This window comes from Ammodytes marinus (assembly GCF_949987685.1).
Source record: "Ammodytes marinus genome assembly, chromosome: 17".
In the NCBI taxonomy this organism is placed as follows: domain Eukaryota; kingdom Metazoa; phylum Chordata; class Actinopteri; order Uranoscopiformes; family Ammodytidae; genus Ammodytes; species Ammodytes marinus.
In genome coordinates, this window is record NC_137221.1 from 25197650 (window position 1) to 25218739 (window position 21090).

General features: G+C 42.4%; 2 protein-coding genes across 2 annotated transcripts; one reads left to right on the plus strand and one right to left on the minus strand.

Moving 5' to 3' along the window:
- Positions 1-356: 356 nt before the first annotated feature.
- matcap2 (microtubule associated tyrosine carboxypeptidase 2) lies at positions 357-9594 on the minus strand. The gene is made up of 7 exons (XM_080045202.1): positions 9479-9594; positions 7234-7934; positions 4837-4980; positions 2959-3091; positions 2544-2849; positions 2076-2173; positions 357-542 (listed from the first exon to the last, which is right to left on the minus strand). Exons 1-7 carry the CDS (start codon positions 9501-9503, stop codon positions 384-386), a joined length of 1566 nt encoding a protein of 521 aa, XP_079901328.1. The 5' UTR covers positions 9504-9594; the 3' UTR covers positions 357-383.
- A 5491-nt stretch (positions 9595-15085) lies between these two features.
- Positions 15086-18904, plus strand: LOC307264500 (aquaporin FA-CHIP-like; the record flags this gene model as incomplete). Its single annotated transcript, XM_080045911.1, has 5 exons — positions 15086-15235; positions 15537-15752; positions 15985-16122; positions 16266-16346; positions 18740-18904. The coding sequence occupies 5 exons, from the start codon at positions 15086-15088 to the stop codon at positions 18902-18904; spliced, it is 750 nt and encodes a 249-aa protein (XP_079902037.1).
- Positions 18905-21090: the final 2186 nt, after the last annotated feature.

Consider the following 21090-nt stretch of genomic DNA (forward strand, 5'->3'; position numbering starts at 1 on the left):
AGGTACAGAAAAAGTATCAATTGTGTATAAGTAGAGCAATCAAGGTATGGTTTTGGCACTGATAAAATAAATAAAATTAAGAAGAAATAGATTTAAACGACATCCAACCCTATACACACACAACACAGTGAAAGAGTTATCGTGATGATCCTTACTGTATTAGAGAGGGTCAACACAACCAGGTGTTTAATATAAAGCTGATGCAAGGTGAAACTAATGTTTCCTGTCTAACACAAATCTACACTACATGTTAGTCACACACAGGACAGTGAAGGAGTCAGGTTTGAGAGATCAGGTTTGTGGCAGGGCTTTGGAATGGGCTCAGATGATATGGGCACATAATGAATGGGCTCAGATGAATGAGTTGAGATGATATGGGCTATTCAGATGATGGTCTTGAGGTCCTCATCAGTCAGCTGGTTGACAGCCATGATCTTGGTGAGCTGCTGAGCATACCTGGCCTGGTCCTGCATGAAGTGGGGGATGCGAGCGTTCTCCATCTGAGCCAGTGCTTTCAGTCGCTCCACGTCTTCAAATGACACCTGCTCCCAACGGGTGAAAAAAATAAGAAGAATGAAATGATGATGACCTATTAAAACCCATGCCCAGGGGCGCCCTTAGCTCAGTTGGTAGGGCGTCCCCCCCCCGGGCCGGGCCCAGCAGCAGACCCGGGTTCGATTCCCGCCCGCGGTCGTTCTCTGCATGTCACTCCCCTCTCTGCCCCATTTCACCTCTGTCTCTCTGCACTATCAATAAAGCATAAAAATGCCAAAAAAAAAGCATGCCACAAAAAAATGGCTACAAATTAATACAACCCTGTCATGCTCACATTTACGTATATTAGATCAGACGTGCCTTAAGCTCAACGTTATAGCTTAACATGCTCACAATGACACATGCTAAAACGCTCATTTTTAGCTTTATTAGATAGTACAGAGTTGAAATGGGGAGACAGAGAGAGAGGGGGGATGACCTGCAGTAAAGGTCCATAGGTCGGACTCGAACCTGCGACCACTGCAACGAAGGCCGGAGCCAATATGGTACACGCTCTATCCACTACGCCACCGGAGTGCCCCAACAATCTGACATTTTGACCTGATGATGGTGCTAGAGGAAAAAGTCAGCAGAACACCATTAGCTTTTGATTCTACCAAATGACATAGCGATCCAGTCATTCTGTTCATGACATCATTCTGTCTGGACAAAGTGGTGAACTGACTTGATCATTTGTAATGACTAATGTTAGGGAAGGAATGAGAAACTGGATGGTCACACTTTGCTCATGGGTAGGTTTTTCATTCATTTCATTATTGGACAACATTCATGTATTTGGCTCTCAAAGCAGTGTTATATGTGTTAAGAGACCCCGTCACTTCTTACATCACGTTCAACATCTACAGCTGCAATGAGCACCTTGTTTAATCCTCAGTGCCTTAGGCTCCACTGAAGCAAGACACGCTCTGTTCCCTCTTTAGAGAGGTTATTATATAAGCTCCATCCAGCCTTCCTCCATGTCTGAACTGTGGCTATCCTCTGAGTAGAAACACTTTAGTTCATGTGACTGACTGTCTCAAATGATTGATGTGCTGTTACTCTCTTGCAGTAGAAGCACTGGCAGAGAGGAGGCAACATTGAAAACATAACTGACTGGAAAGTCAGACTAAGAATGTATTGACCTTTCTGCAGGATACTGTAAGCACACCACTGCCTAATCTGCTACTCTGATACATAGAAGCCATCATCATATGGGAGGACCTGAAGACCAAACTGTACACATAGAAGCCTGTGGTGAATGAGTGCACCCAGAGGTATGGAAGGAGACGTGCCTGCAGTGGAGGGTATACAGGGAGAGCCTTGGAAGAAGAATGTCTGGGCTACCTTGCCTGATGCCACCCAGACCAGGAGAAGGGATGGAAACGAGCACCATACAATATCAGAATTTTGTATGGTGCTGATTTTAGCAGGCACCATTTATAAAACTGTATGTAATTCATATGGTACTAAACTTTAGATGGATTATAAATGATTAACTGCTCAATGATTGATCCAGATGAATGATACATGAGCTGCCTCACCTTTCCTAGAGCCATCAGCAGTGGGAAGTTGATCTTGTCTCTGTTTCTCAGGATCTTCAGGATACCATCCAGGTAGACCTGGTCTTTACTGAAGCACCCTGCAATGTGACAGTCAAGAAATAACTTTCACAAGTGAATTTTATAAGATTCATGTCAATATTTGAAATGTTATTTTGAATATATCATGTGTGAATCATCCAGGTAAAGGAAAAGAGAAGAATAACTACTTCATCAATTCAGTTTCTTAATTGTTTTTCTTTTTCACACAGCACCGAAAACGCACTGATGTACAGTTAAGACAACCAGTGCTGGGGGGTGCTTGTGGTGTAGTGGTTGGAGAACCCCCCCCCCCCATCCCCCATAGATACTTGACTCAACATTTAATGTTTAATAAAGCTTAAAATAACTACAAATATCAGCCAACTCTCTTGATTATATGTCAACCCTATCTAGTTCCACACTAGTGACCTGGCTGTGCTGTATCGGTCTGGCCTCTCTTGGCTCTGACGCAGTAGTCCCAGCGTGTGTTGGGGTCTTGGACGAAGCTGCCCAGGTTGTTGAAGAGCTGGCTGAAGGACATGTGGCTGGCCTGGTAGACGGTGTAGTAGAGCAGGGCGGCGCGCCACAGCGTGGGGTCTTTCCTGAACAGCACACTGTGGATGCTGGCCAGGCCTTCCTCTGTGGGGTTCAGAGGCTTCAGGTTCAGCTTCCTCCTGCTCACACTGCTGCTCCACGGCTGCTGCACGTTGTTCACGCCACGGAAATAATGTGTGCCTGCGTGGACAGGGAGCTGGGTTCATTTATATACATGTTCAGCTGTGTGTGTGAGGGACAAATAAAATAAAACTTTTTTTTTTTACAGTGTGAAAGCTCCTGTACCCACCTATCTCATGCCGGAGCATTCCTTCCAGCCAGTGCTCTCGGGCGGTGGACACGTTGATGGTCAGAGTGGGTCTGCTGTTCACCACCGTCATGGAGGCTCTGGACAGGAGGTCGTCTGTTACCTGGACTACGATCTGTCAACACAGAGGGGAACTCACTGTTACTAGTTTGACCCTTCCACTTTAGTTAACACCATTTGTCATATATATCAGTGACATAAGGGGGTGGGAGTGATCTTCTAATTTCACAACAATGAATAAAAGCATGGCTGGCAGCAAATACAAGAACGTGAACATTGATGAGTAATGCTAATACATTGTTAGGTGCATAGTTTAAAACTTGTTGATGCTGTTGACTAGCCTGGAAATCCAGACCCTGATATCTTGAACGATAGAGGGTCTGGCCACGATCAATAGTAATTTCCAACTCAAGGGGCGGCTCCTACTCGTGCATTTCAAATGCCACTGCACGCAGTTGGATAGCACTACAACCAATCAGAGCGATGCACAAGGTGACGTAAGCCCCGTTCGTTTAGCGAACAGCTGTTAAACTGTTAAATTAAACGTTTGCCGTTGTCGGTCGGCAAAACAGAACATTCCACTTACTTGCTAATGAAAGATTTGAGTGCCGTCTTCCGAATCGTAAAGGGTCGAGGCCAAAGCAGTCTCAAACTCACACAACATATCCGCAGCCATCTTTGATGTTTACTATCACAGCTTCGACGTCGTATGCACGTCACTGTCGTCATCCGGTTACGTCCTCCCCAGAGTACCATATAAGGGGCTCTGGCGCGCCCATATTAGATAGAACCAATTGAAACGTGAGCCCGGATTTCTGGTCTTTTTGAAAAAGCTTCAACAGAGAGTTTCCAGACCAACAGGCGCAGCAAATTTAATTTGCCAGCGCCTAGTGGCAGGTCTGGGAATGCCAGGCTAGCTGTTGACTAGACTCGTCCATGCTTTGTGTCCACATCTTAAAAAAAGGATTTTAGGGCAGAATTTTTCCTCTAATGCAAGTCACTCCTTTTGTATTTTCTTTCTGCTTGTCTTGTGTGTTTTGAAGCCATCAGGACCTCACCATGCATACACAAGGTTGGTGTGTGTGTGTGTGTGTGTGTGTGTGTGTGTGTGTGTGTGTGTGTGTGTGTGTGTGTGTGTGTGTGTGTGTGTGTGTGTGTGTGTGTGTGTGTGTGTGTGTGTGTGTGTGTGTGTGTGTGTGTGTGTGTGTGTGTGTGTGTGTGTGTGTGTGTGTGTGTGTGTGTGTATATGGGTTGTTGTGTTTAGTGGAACATTATTAACTTGGTGATGTAACACAATATAATGTAGATGGTTACATAAACACAGCTCTGCACACGAACAGTGCAGGATGACTTCAGTGAAGTGGTGGATGGTGACAAGGTCTTTCTATTCCCTGAGGCGTATTCACTTTGATGCCCTGCTGCTCTGTAATGATGATGTCATATCCTCCATGATACAGACATGCAGCCACAGAAATAGCAGGCTCCAAATGACAGCTATCTTGGTGACCTTTTTACTGTATAGTAGTGTTTGAATAGTCTGGCTCAACGGATGTAGAAAGTGGAGATTGGACCAATAGCCAATTATAGGGAATGCCGCCTTTATTTGTAGGAAAAAAACTCCTCCCCTTCCTCTTTCTCCACTCAGAATGGGAAACTTTTTTTTTGGTTATGTGTGTACTGGTAATTATGCACTATTTTAAAAGGACACATTGCTGGTCAACAAGCTGTAGTTTGGTCTGGCTGTGCGAGACTAGTGTTTGAATAACACTGTGCAATATAAACTACCACACCACGAGAGTGAGAGAACTAAAAAGAAGCTCATTGGTTTTCATCATACTGTATGGTAGCCTGTCCTCTTACCTCCCCCAAGCAGCCTTCCTTCTCCATGTATTTCTTGACGTTGTGCCAGATGCGACTCTTGGTGAGGAGGTTGCCCCCGGTGGCCTGTTCAAACTTCTCATAGCTGCCATATCTCTGCAGGGCCAGCTCCATGATGTGCACTGCCTACAAGACATCACAGACACCACGTTATGTAAAAGCTGGCCCTGACTAATGACCATCTCTGACACTGGCTTCTGTTGGCAACTTCTAACTTCAATGCTCCAAAATGGCAGTCAGACATAACAGCTCCGACAAGACACACAATTAAACACATATGTATCCAAGCACCAGTTAGTCAAACAAATCATTTGGAAGAGATAACAAAGAAAAAAAAATTCAGACCTAGAATTGGAGGTAGAGAAGTTCCACTTGTTGGCACATTGCATTAGGTTTAACATTACTCTAGACTTGGTCCTGATCCTATCATAATAAGGATATCTCAAGTGGTCTAACATGGTTTGCGTTTCTGTTTCATACAAGTCTTCTCTTGATACCTATAGGCAAACATATATACCTGATACCAATACATCTGCAGTAAGTTAGCATCGGCCTATTTCATTTACAATGTATTAGCTCTACTAATAATTACAATAAACCAACCTCAAAACTAAGAGGTGCCTTCTTACCAACCCACTGTAATAACTGACAGTCTGCCCCTCCCTTAAAGGTGTTTTTGTTGAAGTAGTTTTTAATCAGCCAACCTTAGGGTCTAAGGGTAGAGAGAGTTTCATATTGTGTAAGGACTGTGAAGCCCACTCAGGCAAAATGTCTATTTGTGATATTGGACTATATAAATGAAACTGATAGTAGATCAGGGTCTGGCTTTACATCAGATTCAAAGTCAAGTGTGGTGAACCTGACAGTCCTATTACAACTCATGATAACAACATGACACACTAGGGCAGATTGTAGGAACACTTGAGCCTTCCTCCACATGATCACTTTACTGCCTTTCCTGTGGAGCTCAGTCACGCCATCCTCGTCTTACTATCTGTGTACTGTGTATCTGTTTCTAAATGAGCCTGCATCAGAGCTAGGGTACTGACTTTTAAGTCTGTTTTGAGGTTTTGAAAATACTTAAGTGATTCTTGCACAGCTTCAGTGTTGTTCACTGGACACATGTCCTCAATACTGTTCTGAACTAACCCTACCAGTGTCTGAGTACATACTGTTGTGCTTTTTGATGACTTAACTAATTAATTCCAGCCTCTTCCCACTGTCACTTGGACAAAAGACTTTCTATAACTCAGCTTGGACCAGCCAAAGCCCTTTGGCAGTGAGTCTCTGTGATAACAGTACCCTGCTGGCATGTGGAGGTTTGCTGATCTCAGACCAGCCAACTAAGCACTGACCTTGTGCACTAGGTACAATGGTGTAGATGTGATGAATGACCTGTCACTGCCTCTGGGCCAGAAATAAGTGGACTCGGAGAGTACTCTCTGTTTTCAGCATGAAAATATGCAAGTTTCAGCACAGAGACTGGAAAGAACAAAGGGTCCAATGGTGATAAGTATCCCTGCTTCGTACCTCAGTTTACTTAGGTGTGATATACTTTACAATAAAAAAGGAGGAACGGAGAAGAAAAAATAAGCTAGAGGATTTAGATGTAGATGTTACTGTTTATAATAAGCATGTAGCATAGACTTGTAACCGTAAAATGTTCTCTTGTACAGGGACTGTGTCTTCAGCGATAGCTCCAGCCATGTTGCAGAAAGTTAATATAGGGAATCACTACTTTGTCTGCACCTTCTACTATGCTAACATCCAGTGTGCAACGAATACATGTAAAGGTGTGACACACTGTGCCGTTTCTAATGTCTGTCTTGACTCTTGACCGCACTGTCCTTATCCTAGAATTTCACAATCATTCAAAATCAATAATTAGTCTCCTTGTACTTGTTACTATAAGGTTGTCTGCTTCAGCGGATGGGACCTCAATGATTCTTAACCTTTATTTCTACAGGTAAATCCCATTGAGACCGGAGACTCTTTTTCAAGGGAGACCTGTTCCCATTTACACGTTACCGTTCACACACACACTCATACACCGATAGCAGGCTAACTATCGACATTCACACGAGGCGAGGTGGGTGAAGTGCCTTGCCGAAGGACACAACAACCATGACACAGGTGGCAGGGCGGGGATCGAACCGCCAACCCTTTGATCATTGGCCGACCCGCTCTCCCAACTGAGCCACAGTCGCTATGATAACATAGCTGCTTGCTAAGAAAAAAAGTGAGACAGACTTCCAAGAAATACATGCATTTCAAGGGTTTGTCTTAGGTTATGTGTGCAGATGATTGTACTGCTCTCACCAAAACCCAAACCCAAAAAAGAATGACATTGTTCCAAGCACAAAACAAACACACCCTGACCTGTGTGAGGAAGCGGTCGGAGGCGTTGTTGTGCCGGGCCAGGACCAGCGGGGAGATGGGGTTGCTGTACTCAAACTGTGGATTGTAGTTGAAGTCAGACTTGAAGAACTTGGCCTTCTCTCTCTCGACGTTAGACGGCTTGATGGCTGAAAGGATGCAGAGCTTCTTGGCATTTTCTCCTTCCCCGCCCCGCGTGACCGCTGCTTTGTGCACCGTGGGGAGTTTGGTACGTTGTGAACCGGGTATGCACATCTTCCTGAGCTGTGGAGCCGTGCGGGGGCTCAGGCCCATGGTGCTACCCACCACGGTGATGCTCCGGGCTGGCTTAGGGAGGTTGGAGTTGCTGCTGGAGAGGACGCGGTTGGTCTGTGTGGGTTTACTGCTGCTGCCACCTTCTGGGGCGCACTGCAGCCTTCTAGGGGCCACAACGCCACCCGGACGGTTTCTCTTGCTGAATGCGGCGGAGCATTTGACCAATGTCTTTGGCCTCTTGCAGGGGGACTGCTTCGGGCTCCCTGTCTTCTCCTCGTCCTCCTCAGCCTGCAGCAGGCTGTTGTAGCTGCTGGAGCCCGTGCTGAAGAGGTCCTTAAAGACGTCTGAGGAGATCTTCTCCAGGTAGACTTGGCTGGGACTCAGTGGCTTGTCAGAGGAGTTTAACATGGACTTTCTAGACATTTCTATTTCTGGCCAGTGGAGTCTTTCTGAAAAGAAGTGAGACGAGACAGCGGTTAAGGGAGGACACAGTGAATCTGTTTGCTACTGCTGATTTGATTTGATTGTATTACTGCACATTGCTCATTTGCACATCATAGTATTGTTATATTGTTATTTATTCCCTTTTTTAACCTTCTATTTTTACTATGGTAGTGGACCACACTCCCCCTGTGACTATGCTTGTTTTATGCTTGTTTTATGTTGTTACTATATTCCTGTGTTGTATGTTGTACAGACTATGGTGTCAAACCAGTTTCCCTATTGGGGATCAATAAAGTAAATCCTATCCTATCCTAACATCCAGACCTTTTAAAGATAGATGGATAGACTAATCCTCTTATCTAGGCAGGATAACATTAGAACCATTCTGACGCCAAACTAAAAATAACAAGGTAATGAATATCATGGAGACAATAACTTACCAGTGAATGCTGTAATCAGCGAGATGAACAGGGTTTATGCTGTAATAAATCTAACTTTTTTTCTACATTCATAGTGATTTGATCGGACCCAAATAAACTTACATTGACTTGTATTGGACTGTTGTTATGTCAGCAGTACATGACACCATACAGTTCCATGAGTCAGTAATATCCATCCCATCTTAGAGGGAAATTACTCCCATCATGTCTCAAGAGGCTGGCAGTACAGCACAGGGCGCTGTCATCTCCACTAAGGTGACTTGGAACATGGTCACAGTGAGAGACAGGGTCACTGAGGCAGAAAGCCATGCAAGAACACAGTTCAAACTATTGACCTCAGCAGTCCAGGAATACGTGAAAGAGGGACTACTCTGGAGGGCTCATTGTATTGTTATGTGCTCAGCCACCCAATCAAATGCTATTATCTAACACATTACCAGCTGGCTATCATCATCATACTCATGGCCTACACATCATGCTCTCGGCAAATGAGTTATCAACCCATGAGTCTTATGGTATAATACTGGGTGTGCAACCGTTTTATAGAATTTGGTTAATAAAAAATGTGATGCCATTTACTGTATGATACATCATATTTATGACAGCTAACACAGTCCTGAGCCTGAATGTAGTTCAACTAACAAAACATTATGGATCTATGACAAAGCATCTCCATCAAATCCATAATTATTTTGAATGAATCCCACAGCACTCATGTGTATTTAAAGCATATATGTTTAGCAATAATTGCCATTATTCAGCATTCAATAAGCTCACCAGAGCTGTGATTACATACAGTAAGTAGAGAGAGAAAGTACTACATTTGCTTTCTTGAAATAGCCTACATTATATTTCGTTTATGTTCGTTTCTGTTTCCCAATTATTAATATGTTAATTAATAGCTCACTGGAGCTCCAATTTTAACTGAGATAGGCCTACTTGATCTAAGCTACCACTTAGAAAAACTACACAACAGTTAATGCTAGACAAGTAGCTAGATAGTAGATTCGAAGGTAACATCATTAGGCTACTGATATGTTATTAATCCTCTACGAGCTCCTAGCTAAAGTCAAGGCAAATTAAGAAAGACAAGACAAATGCAACATTACCTGTCACTTTTATTGACTCCAGCATCGTCTGTTAAGGTCTCTGTTAACCCAACAGTGCTCCTCGAAGAATGCAAGAGTTAAGTTACTTAGCAAGTCAACTTAGCCAGATAAGCCGGCTAATGTTGTCCAAATAGACACGAGAAAGCGATATACCTGTATACTTGTAGTGACTACGTAATACGACCTATGAAACCGACACGCTGAAATAATGAGTTAACGCATTTTAGTGTCTAGCAGCTGCTGAGCTGACAGAGACCCTGCCGCCTACACGGAGCCCCGGCCAAACAGACAAGAAAGAGGCGAGCTCAGCTGTGTGTGAGCCACAAGCTCTGTTTCCATGGTTGCGTGGTAACTACGCAATAGGTCCATGCGTAATACCCTCGTGCAGACTCATGGGAAATGAAGTCAATTCAATTCAATTCAATTCAAAAAGCCTTATTGGCATGACTATTTTAGAAACCAGTAATGCAAAAGTAGGCTATAAAACAATCAGAACAACCCATACCTCAGGATTTTTAACTAGCCTATATAATAGCCTATAATACAGTAGGCTAGATATAAAATGATAGGCCTACAAATAGTAGCCTTTTGTAGCCTATTATTACATTTAAAATAACATTAAATAATGATAGTAATACAAATGTTATAAATTGGCAATATATAATGATAGGCATCTAAGTGAATCGAAAGAAAAGTTGCTTATCATGAAAACTAATCATTTTAATAAAGCAGGTCCCTAATATGATAAGACAGTGTGACGTCAGTCATAGTCCAGTTCAGTAGGCTATGTCCAAACACTTCATAAAGAAACTAATCAGAAAAGGCATGATTCCATTTGCACGAACAATCCCAGTAAGACAGAAGTCATTGTGTTTGGTCCTCTTGCTGTTAATATGAAACAATCTATAAAGAGTCTGGGTGTGCACTTTGATCATGTTTTTAAATTTGGCGAACAGATATCCACTGTTGTGAGATCTTGTGTTTACCAGCTCAGACTTATAGCCAAAATAAAATCATACCTCCCTGCCGAGGACCTAGAAACAGTAATACTTACTGTGTTCATAAATCTCGCCTAGTCTAGATTACTGCAACTGACTGTATGTGGGCTTGGACCGGTCATCGATTCAACGCCTGCAGCTTGTCCAAAATGCGGCTGCTCGCCTCGTAACAGGCACAAAAAGAGCCCTGCGTTCCAATCCCCATACTTCCCTACTATTTAGTATGCCAGAAAAAGATTTATGATGTCCCAATAGCCTACATGCACGTCAATTGCAGTATGCTGAAAATACATAAATGCCCCATTAACTCCAATAGCATTTTGGAGAATTCGTCTTTATTCTTGACATTTCTCGACATAATGAAAAAAAATCTTGTCTGTGTGTGTGTGTGTGTGTGTTTGCGTGCGTGTGTGTGTGTGTGTGTGTGTGTGTGTGTTTGCGTGCGTGTGTGTGTGTGCACACACGTTTGTTACAGATGTAGTTCCACCGTCCGGCCACATGATGGAGACAAACTGCAGGAAGTCACTGTGACTCTGAAGGTTAAAAGTCGTTCAGTTTTAGCAGGTCATTGTGAGAAAGATAAGAGTCGTTATGACAACAGACACCATCCTGTATGAAGGACACACAAACACATACACACACACACACACACACACACACACACACACACACACACACACACACACACACACACACACTGTCACTCACTCACACACACTCTCAAACACACATGCACTGTATATGTCAGGTTTCCATGAAGGACATGTGATTGGTATTGACCTGATTCAGTTTCTCATTCATGAATGGAGGCTACTTACACACACACACACACACACACACACACACACACACACACACATACACACAATGATGAGCAACAAGGACGACCTGACAAGGTTTGGACTTAACAGAGGGACAAGGAGGGAAAGTCCCAAAACTGTCCCATTCATCATGAATCCTCCGTTTGTTTTAGCCTCTGTGATGTCATAAACCATCTGTTATAAGAGATACACACACACACACACACACACACACACACATTGAGACACACACACACACACACACACACACACACACACACACACACACACACACACACACATATTGAGACACACACACACACACATACACACACTGAGACACACACACAGAGCCGGCCCAATAAGCCTTCAGGGGGCCCTAAGCGAAATATGATTAGGGGGCCCCTCTCCAATGTTAGCGCTGCTGAAACTATAGATCTTTGTAAAATATCATTCACACACCCAGTGTTTTCCGCTAGTGCCTCCACTGTGCAGCTGTGCGAAGATGTTAGACAGCCAAGATTCAGACCCTCCTAGGGTGGTCCGGGGGTATGCCCCCCCGGGAGATTTTGTTAACCTTTTTAAAGTGAAATGCATGAATCTGGTGCACTTTGAGAGGAAAATTAAGAGGCTAAATCTGAGAAATTTTGGGTGAACAAATAATTTGGAGACACTGGGTCAGATGAATTAGAAGCTATTGAAGAAGGACACATGGATTTTCCATAAAAATATTAATATAAAATAAAATATTATGGAGGGTCCTCTGGGATGGGCTTGGAGCTCTTTTTCTTTTACGGGACATATTTCTCTGTAATATAATGAATGCATTTAACTGCAGTGAGAGGAACGAAGCAGAAGAACTCTCTTGTCCAGCTATCTTTTTTTCCACAGACGAGGCTGAAATAGGCTATAGACTATACACAGTGCATGGGCAACTGAGGGCAGCCCCATTTACAATTGTCTTTAAATAAACTCAATACACACTGTGCATGGATGTGAACGTGACATGATCAGATCATTTCGGATTACTTCCCAGATGAACTGATAAAATGTTTAGGCTATTAATTATCTAGACCAAAAAATGTTATTCCTTTTCTTGTTTGATAACTCACATTTGCATAATATGATGTTAATATCAAACACACAAACTAAAAAAAAAATATATATATATTTTTTTTTTGAGGGGGGCCCCCTGGCGGTCGGGGGCCCTAAGCGACCGCTTAGTTCGCTTATGCCTCGGGCCGGCTCTGCACACACATACACACACTGAGATATACACACAAACACTAAGACACACACAGACACTGAGACACACACACACTCACACACACTGTAACACACAGCGTCTGTTATAAGAGACTCAGACTGAGCAGACACACTCACCTGGACTTGCTGCTCCGATTGACCCACACCTCTGTGACAGGTACAGTCTGTTTATTCACATTAACCAACAATAGTATTATTATTATCATTAAAAATCCTTATTGAACGCTGTGTTTAGAGTCTGTGATTCTGGAGAACGCATGTAAAAATAAAAAAACATGACAGTTTACAGAGCCTAGGCTGTGTATTAATACTGGATTTTTTTCAGCACGCATCTCATTACGGATATATATTGGATTTTTAGGAGATTTTGACAACAAGCGTTCTCCAGAATGGCGGACTCCATCATTATACCTATTGGTTTCTATGATTTTTAAGATGTTTTAAAGTGTAGTTGTTGTGGTATGGCAGCTATTGATGGAAATACGAAAATATACAAGATCATTGATGATGTAAAATTGAGAAGACAAAAAGATTGTGAAGTTGAAGTCGCGAGGTGGACAAACATAAAGAGCGCTACAATCATCCAGCTGATCGGCCTTCTCTAGATCATGTCTGTTTAGGAGGAGCTTAAAAGTGTCTACAAGGAACTTTTTAATATTTCCTAAACCGTTTCATTTTTCCTCCGATGATCTTTAATTACATGTAACAGCAAACGAGACCATCAGTGCAAAGAATGCTATTTTATGTAGTTTTTCTTGATGTCTTTGTCATGAGTACGCTCACGCAGGAACAACAGCTGGCGTAGTAAAAACACTACTGCTTTTGTCCAAAGGGGGGCGCTAGAACTAACACAAACTGAGAGTTCCTTTGAGGCATTTTAACTTTAGCCAGAAGATGTAACTATTGTTTTCAGTTTTAAATGATATTTAAATGAAATGTTTAAAGGGGTTTCTTCTTACGATGTATGTGTACTATAGTTTGCTATCATGGACCGAAATTAAATAAATAAATAATCTGCTACTTAGGGGTGTAACAATACACGTATTCGTACCGCACCATCACAATACAAACCGAACCACACCGTACCGTAATACGTAATTATGGCCTAGCGCCAAGATGACCTTTGGACCTTTGCAGCAGTATTTTAATTTCTATACTGAAAAATACATTTAGGCTGCAATTGTAGTTAATGCTGCATGCTACCCAGGGGGCAAAGTGATTTTATGGACATGGAGCGTTGTAAAAGGTTGTTCACCAAAAATGACATCTAGGACCTTCCACGATCACAACCTGGGTGGACAACCTTGTCAACAAGCTGCTGGTAAGCTACAGTGGGCCGACATAGCAAATCAGAACCACTGTTTAAGTGAATGGGGGTGAATGGGGATGGGCTAATGGGGAATTTTTTAAACTTATAGATATCATTATGAGACTTTGCCAGTTGATTACTGACATTAAAACAAAAACTTTTTGTATTACAGTATTTTCCAAAAAATTAAAAAAATATGAAAAATCATCAATATCTTACTAATGATGCGAAAATGTGCATATCTGCAAAGTCCCAAAATCTAGATGTTGGAAGAAAACCAAGTCAATTTGTTTTTAAATTTTGAAAACAAAACAAGTGTCCAACTGCCTGAAGCCTTTCCTAATCGCAGTTTAAATTTGATCAATAACCCATAGAAAATACATTTTTTACACAGTTACATTTCATGTGCCATGGACCAAAAGTGTCCTTTTGGAGTCTCCAGCTGGTATTTTAGGAAACGGCTAGACATTCCCTTGGAAAAAACAGTGTAAAAAATTCATTTTCTATGGGTTATTGATCAAATTTGAACTGTGATTAGGAAAGGCTTCAGGCAGTTGGACACTTGTTTTGTTTTCAAAATTTAAAAATAAATTGACTTTGTTTTTGTCCAACATCTAGATTTTGGGGCTTTGCAGATATGCAAATTTACGCATCATTAGTAAGATATTGATGATTTTTCATATCTATTCAAACCTTTTGGAAAATACTGTAATACAAAAAGTTGTTGTTTTAATGTCAGTAATCAACTTGCAAAGTTTCATAATGATATATATAAGTTTAAAAAATTCCCTATTAGCCCACCCCCATTCGCTTAAACAGTGGTTCTGATTTGCTCTATGTCGGCCCGCTGTAGCTTTCCAGCAGCTTGTTGACAAGGTTGTCCACCCAGGTTGTGATCGTGGAAGGTCCTGGATATCATTTCTGGTGAACAACCTTTTACAACGCTCCATGTCTGTTTTAAAAAAAAAGGGGTTTTGCCCCCTAGGTATGCAGTTCTTGTTGCATTTCTACTCTTAACTGAGAAGCATACTGTACCATACTGAACCGCACTGTGACTTCAAAACCAAGGTACTTAACGAACTGTGACTTTTGTGTACCGTTACACCCCTAACACACCCACGCACACACACACAGTCTCACACACACATACTATACTATAGAAATGCAATAATAACTGCTACCCTGTCACATCATAGCTGGCTGTGATTGGCTGCTTGTTGCTAGGTAACTGAAAATGCTTGGTCTGATCCTCTCCGACCTCCTGACTCTGAGCTGCTTACATCACTTCCTGTTGGAGTTCACAGGCTCCGCCCTCTTTCTCTGTCTGGGCCAATCAGGTGTCCTGATGCTGTCGAACCATCACAGCGATCCGTGTCCACTGCAGGTAACGCTGCTGTTCGGTCTTTATTTGACTAAACCTCGTCTGTTTGCGTCTGTATATTTCTCTCATACAACCATCTTTAATGGACATTATCTCAACATAAGTGCTTTTCAATACTCTCAACCAAAACACTTACATCAACTTAACTTTCCACAATCATTCTTGGCACTATTCTGAAAGTTTTTACAGAAGGATTTGTTCATTGTCTGATTTGTGAGACATTTTCTTCTTAAAACGTGCTGAAAATGCATTTTGAAAACCTGAACATTATGGTTTGACTGTTGGCGCTCCGTGTCCGATGCAGGTATCTCTGTTGTTCGGTCTGTCTGTTGCCATGACAGCGGTGTGTGTGGGAGGGGCCGCTCACCTGAACCCAGCGGTTACCGTGGCGATGGCTCTGACTCTGAAGCTCCGCCTCTGGAAAGCAGCGCTGCACCTGATAGGTCAGCTGTTAGGAGGCGTGGCCTCCGCAGCGCTAATGCTAGCGCTTAGCGGAGACATAACGCCCATTATCAACAAGGTCAGTCATTCACTACCAAGTCAGTCTGAGTTAAGCTGAGACACTGCAGGCAAAAAGCATCTCATCTCAGCTTCTAAAGCATTAACATCAACTAAACTTTCCATAATCATTCTTAGCACTATTCTGAAGGTTATTACAGAAGGATTTATGTTGTTCATTTTCTGATTTATGAGACATTTTCTCCTTAAAAAAGCATTTTTCAGAACAGTACATAATATTTTAATTCATGCAGGTTGCCCCCGGTGTGCGGCTCTACCAGGCCTTTGCGGTGGAAACCTTGGTAACGCTCCAGCTGGTCCTGGTTGTCCTGGTAACGGAGGCGTGTCCTCAGCTGATTGGTCCAGCTGTCACTCTGGGTCACATGGTCGCAGTAAGCCCCGCCCACCACATGCACGTCATCAATAAGTTACAATTTACAGCAACAAATTAAAATAATTACCCTCATATCCTTTGTGCGTGTGTGTGTGTGTGTGTGTGTGTGTGTGTGTGTGTGTGTGTGTCTATCTCTCTCAGGTGAGTGTCACTGGTTGTGGGATGAATCCGGCTCGGTCGTTCGGTCCGGCTTTGGTCACACTGGACTTCACCAACCACTGGGTCAGAACACACACACACACACACCCTGTGCTCTAGTCCCCATACTTTCTGCTATTTAGTATGGTAGAAAAACGATCTAGAATGTCCCTATTCTTGTGGTCAGATTTATTATGCTTACTACTACATCCAGCCGAGACCTTTAGTGTTAAAACCAGCAGCTTTATGGAGGTTCTGACCCACAATCCACTGCAGCAGAAGTTACATCACATGGACTGAGCTTCCCAGTGAAAACAACCAGCAATGAGATGGATCTAAGCAAGAGGCAAGATCAAGGAGCCATGTTAGGATGAAATAAATAAGTTTAAGTATATCCCAATTGTAGCATACTGCTTGCCAACTATGCGATTTGGAATGCAGACACACACACACACACACACACACTCAGGTTGCGTTCCGAATCGCATACTCTTTCTTTTTTCTATTCTACAAACTACATCCGACGATAAAAATAATCTATTTAGGATGCAGTAGGAATACTATTGGGACATACTTTTTTTTTTTTTTTTTTACTTTTTTTTTGTGGTTTTATGTTTTTTTTTACATATGGACAAAAAAAAACTGAATAAGTAAACACATACAATACATTCACAACACCCAACCCTGTGAACCCTCCCCCCTCCCCCTCTCCCCTCCCCCCTCCCTCACATAAACAGACAAGGAATACAGAAAAAAAGTGAAATAAATAACTAAGACAAAATGATTAAGAAAATAAGCTATAAGTACACAAGAAACAAAACAAAAACAAAACTGGGGCAAACCTCACACCTTTTGGTTCCCTAAGTGCCGCAGCAAAAGTGGAGAGCAAGTGTACCCTCTGCAATCTTACATCTGTTACATAAAGGCCAAAGATCTGGGAAAATGGTACGCAGTTTAACCTTAGAATAGTGCAATCTAAGTGTGACCTTAAATTGAACTAACTGAAGCCTCGAGTTTATAGAGAAGGATGTTATGCTTTTTAGCGCTCCCTCCCAGACATCGTCAGCTATTCCTATGTTTAAGTCTTTTTCCCAGGCTTGCTTTTTTTTTAAAGTAGATTTGTCCTGCCGGTCTAAAAATATTCCCACAAAAGATGAAATCAGGTGTTTAGCTTCTGGTGAGCCCAGTAAAACTTTGCGGGCAGGGCTTCAAAAGGATGGTATATTCTGTCTGACATAATTCCTTAACTGTAGATACCTGAAGAATTGAGCTTTCGACAGTGAAAACGTTGATACTAGCTGATCAAATGAAGCAAAGTGACCATTTATATAAAGGTCCTCAACTATTATTCCCTTCCGACTCCAATCTCTGAATGCTGAGTCTCTGAACGATGGGGGGAAGGCATGGTTTTGCCAGATTGGGGCATGTATGGTCGTGCTCTGTAGTTCACAGGCCTTCCTAATTTGGTTCCAAATTCTCTGACCGTTGGACAAGGTAAAGTGTTCTCCTCTAAAGGAGGCAGGCGGTCTGGGAGAAGAGAAAAGGAGGGCAGTGAGAGAAGTTTTTGGGGCCAAGCTTTTTTCAATTGCCAACCAGGGGGGCAGATCAGGTCTAATGCATTGTTCATATGTAAATAGCCAATACACCATGACTCTAGCATTGGCAGCCCAGTAATAATGTAAAAAACATGGTAACCCCAGTCCGCCATGCTCCCTGGGTTTCTGAAGGTGGGCTTTTGAGATCCTATGTGCTTTATATCCCCAAATGAAAGGCATTATAATAGAATCAATTGACTTAAAGTAAGATTTAAGAATATAAATTGACTGAAATAGATACAGAAATCTCGGCAGGGAGACCATCTTTACTGCGTTCACTCGGCCAATAAGGGAGATCGGTAATGTTCTCCATTTATCTATGTTCTCCTTTAGTTTGTTCAATCTTCCCGTAAAATTTTACTTAAAAAGTGTCTTTGGGTTTTTAGATAATTTAATGCCCAGGTACTTTATACTGACCAGATTTGTTTTAAACTGCGTATTGGCTCGGAATGTTGGGTCCAGATCTGCTGTTAAAGACAAGAGTTCACTTTTTTGCCAGTTTATGGTGTAACCCGAGACGTCTTTGGGACATACTTTACTCTCTTATTTCATCATAACAATGCGCCTTGATCTTGCCTCTTGTTTTTACATCCATCTCATCCACGTTTGTTTTCATATGGAGGCTTTGTCGATGTGACGTCACTTCACGTGCGCACTGGATTGTGGGTCAGAATCGCCCAAATAGGATGCAGTTTTCAACACTAACAATCTTGGCCGGATGAAGTAGGACATCCGGGTACTTCTAACCATCCTAAATCTGGCCACAAGAATCGGGACATCCTAAATCTTTTTTCTACATACTATATAGTAGAAAGTATGCGATTCGGAACGCAACCCAAGTAACATACATTCACTCTGTCTGATTGGTGGGTTCCTCTTCAGGTGTTCTGGGCGGGGCCTTGTTTGGGGGCGTGTCTTGCTGCTCTCATAAACGACCTGTTGCTACGACAACGCTGGCGTCGCCCTGGAGACTGGTGGGCGGAGCTAAAACAGCTGCATGAGTTAACTGAGAAAGACCAGGAGGAGGTGCCGTCACACACACAGTAACACACTCACACCCTCACACACACAGTAAAAAAGACACACACACACACACACACACACACACACACACACACACACACACACACACACACACACACACACACACACACACACACACACACACACACACACACACACACACACACACACACACACACACACACACACACACACACACACACACACACACACAGTAAGACACCAATTTTTTCACATCTTTATCACACAACTTTGGGACAATTTCATGTTTATTTTCAGGTGATAAATTCCATGCACTGTAAAAATAAAGATAAAGACTCTGTCAATGTTGTGAGGAGAATATTCCCATAATGTCTGTTTAACATACTGAACATGTATTTTATATCATATAAGTGTGAATGAGCAGTATTTAAAATCTATATTTTACAGTGAAATGTTCATATTAAAGTTGTAATGAAATGTTTTATCCTGATGATTAAAATAGTTTAATATAATCCATAATACTGGACTCCAGCAGCTTTGTTTGACCTCTGACCCTCAGAAAACAGCCACAAACCAATCTATCCCTGCGTTCCGAATGGCATACTCTTATTTATTTCATCATAACATTGCGCCTTGATCTTGCCTCTTGCTTTTATATCCGTCGCATCCACGTTTGTTTTCATATGGAGGCTCAGTTGATGTGACGTTACTTCAGGTTCGCACTGGATTATGGGTCAGAATCGGCCAAATAGGATGCTGTTTTCAACCATAGATAGTAAATAATATGGATGTAGCATCCGGGCTGACCTCAGTTATTCACACAGCATCCAATAATCCTGGTTTGTGCGCGTCGCCATCTTGTGAGATTTTTACTCCGCCTCACGTCGGGGGGGAGGGAGATAGCTGGTGGAGAGCTGTCACTCAAGAGATCGCGCCAATACATTTTAACCTCCAAAAGAATAGAAACTAGCGTGGTCCAAAAAAATTCACCCCCCTCAGTGTCATGGAGATATGACCTAAATATACAGACTAAAATGGTTTTGTGGCCCAGGCTGTAAATAGGTTTAATAAGACTTTGAAAACGGCCTGTCTAACAAGTGAGTCAAAGAAAAATTGCTCAGTCTTGGTACCACGTCACCGTGGCACTTCCGGGTTACTACAGTTGTGGTCACTTCCTTATTGGATGCCGGTAGAAATCGCTCAGGTTGGGGCTTGTTTTCAACACTAACAATCTTGGCCGGGTGTAGTAGACATCTGGGTCTTTCCAACCATCCTAAATCTGGCCACAGGAATCGGGACATGCTAAATCCTTTTTCTACCATACTAAATAGTAGAAAGTATGCGATTCGGAACGCAAGGTGTGTTTAACCCTCACCCAAACCAAATATCTGTGTTTCTAAGTCTACTTCACTAGAGCAATTCATTTACTAATTCAGTTGGGCTGGATTTTAAAACCATGAAATTTAGTTGGGCCAAAAATTTGATAAATGACACATTTCACAAACACAAACTAATATATCAATGACCAGTCACATTTCTAACTTTAAAGAGGACCTATGATACTTTTCGACTTTTATGACCTATAAACGTTGTTATAATGATTTATAGTCATGTTTAACCATACTAGCGTATCAAATAATTACGTACATGCATTTCGACGTATTCCCTGCTGACCGTCTGGGGTGGCTATGCAGAGCACTAAACACTAGGGCAGCCGGTCGAGAAATAACTTGTTCAAATTTCCGGGTAGTTTGAGTCACGTCCCCAGATGTTTCCATGTATGGTAATGCTGCTCAGGCAAGCTCCGGCTGCATGCCCCCACCTTACTGAAAATCTCCCACTGCTGGAAGGAAGGTAACCAATCACAACGGAGTGGGGTTTGCAGCAGGGGGGGAGGGGCGGAGAAGCTCAAAGCAGTGTGTAGAGAGAGACTGCTGTGCTCGCTAGGGTAAGAGGAAGAGTGTCCCGAAAATCTACATAGTTTTTTGTGATGTGATTCGTGTCAGGTTGCTCTATAGCAGTTTTTAACAAGAAATTAAGACCAGAAAAGTAGTATAATAGGATCTCTTTAACAATTTGGTCACATCTGACAAAGGTACATGAACAAGTCCATGATAAAAACACCAATTCCAAACGGTCAATTAACATTTGCTGGCGTTTTAAATTTCTCGCGTGTGAGACGCAGTTGTTGTTTTGCATGAATTTTTGAACATATTCAAAAAATGTGC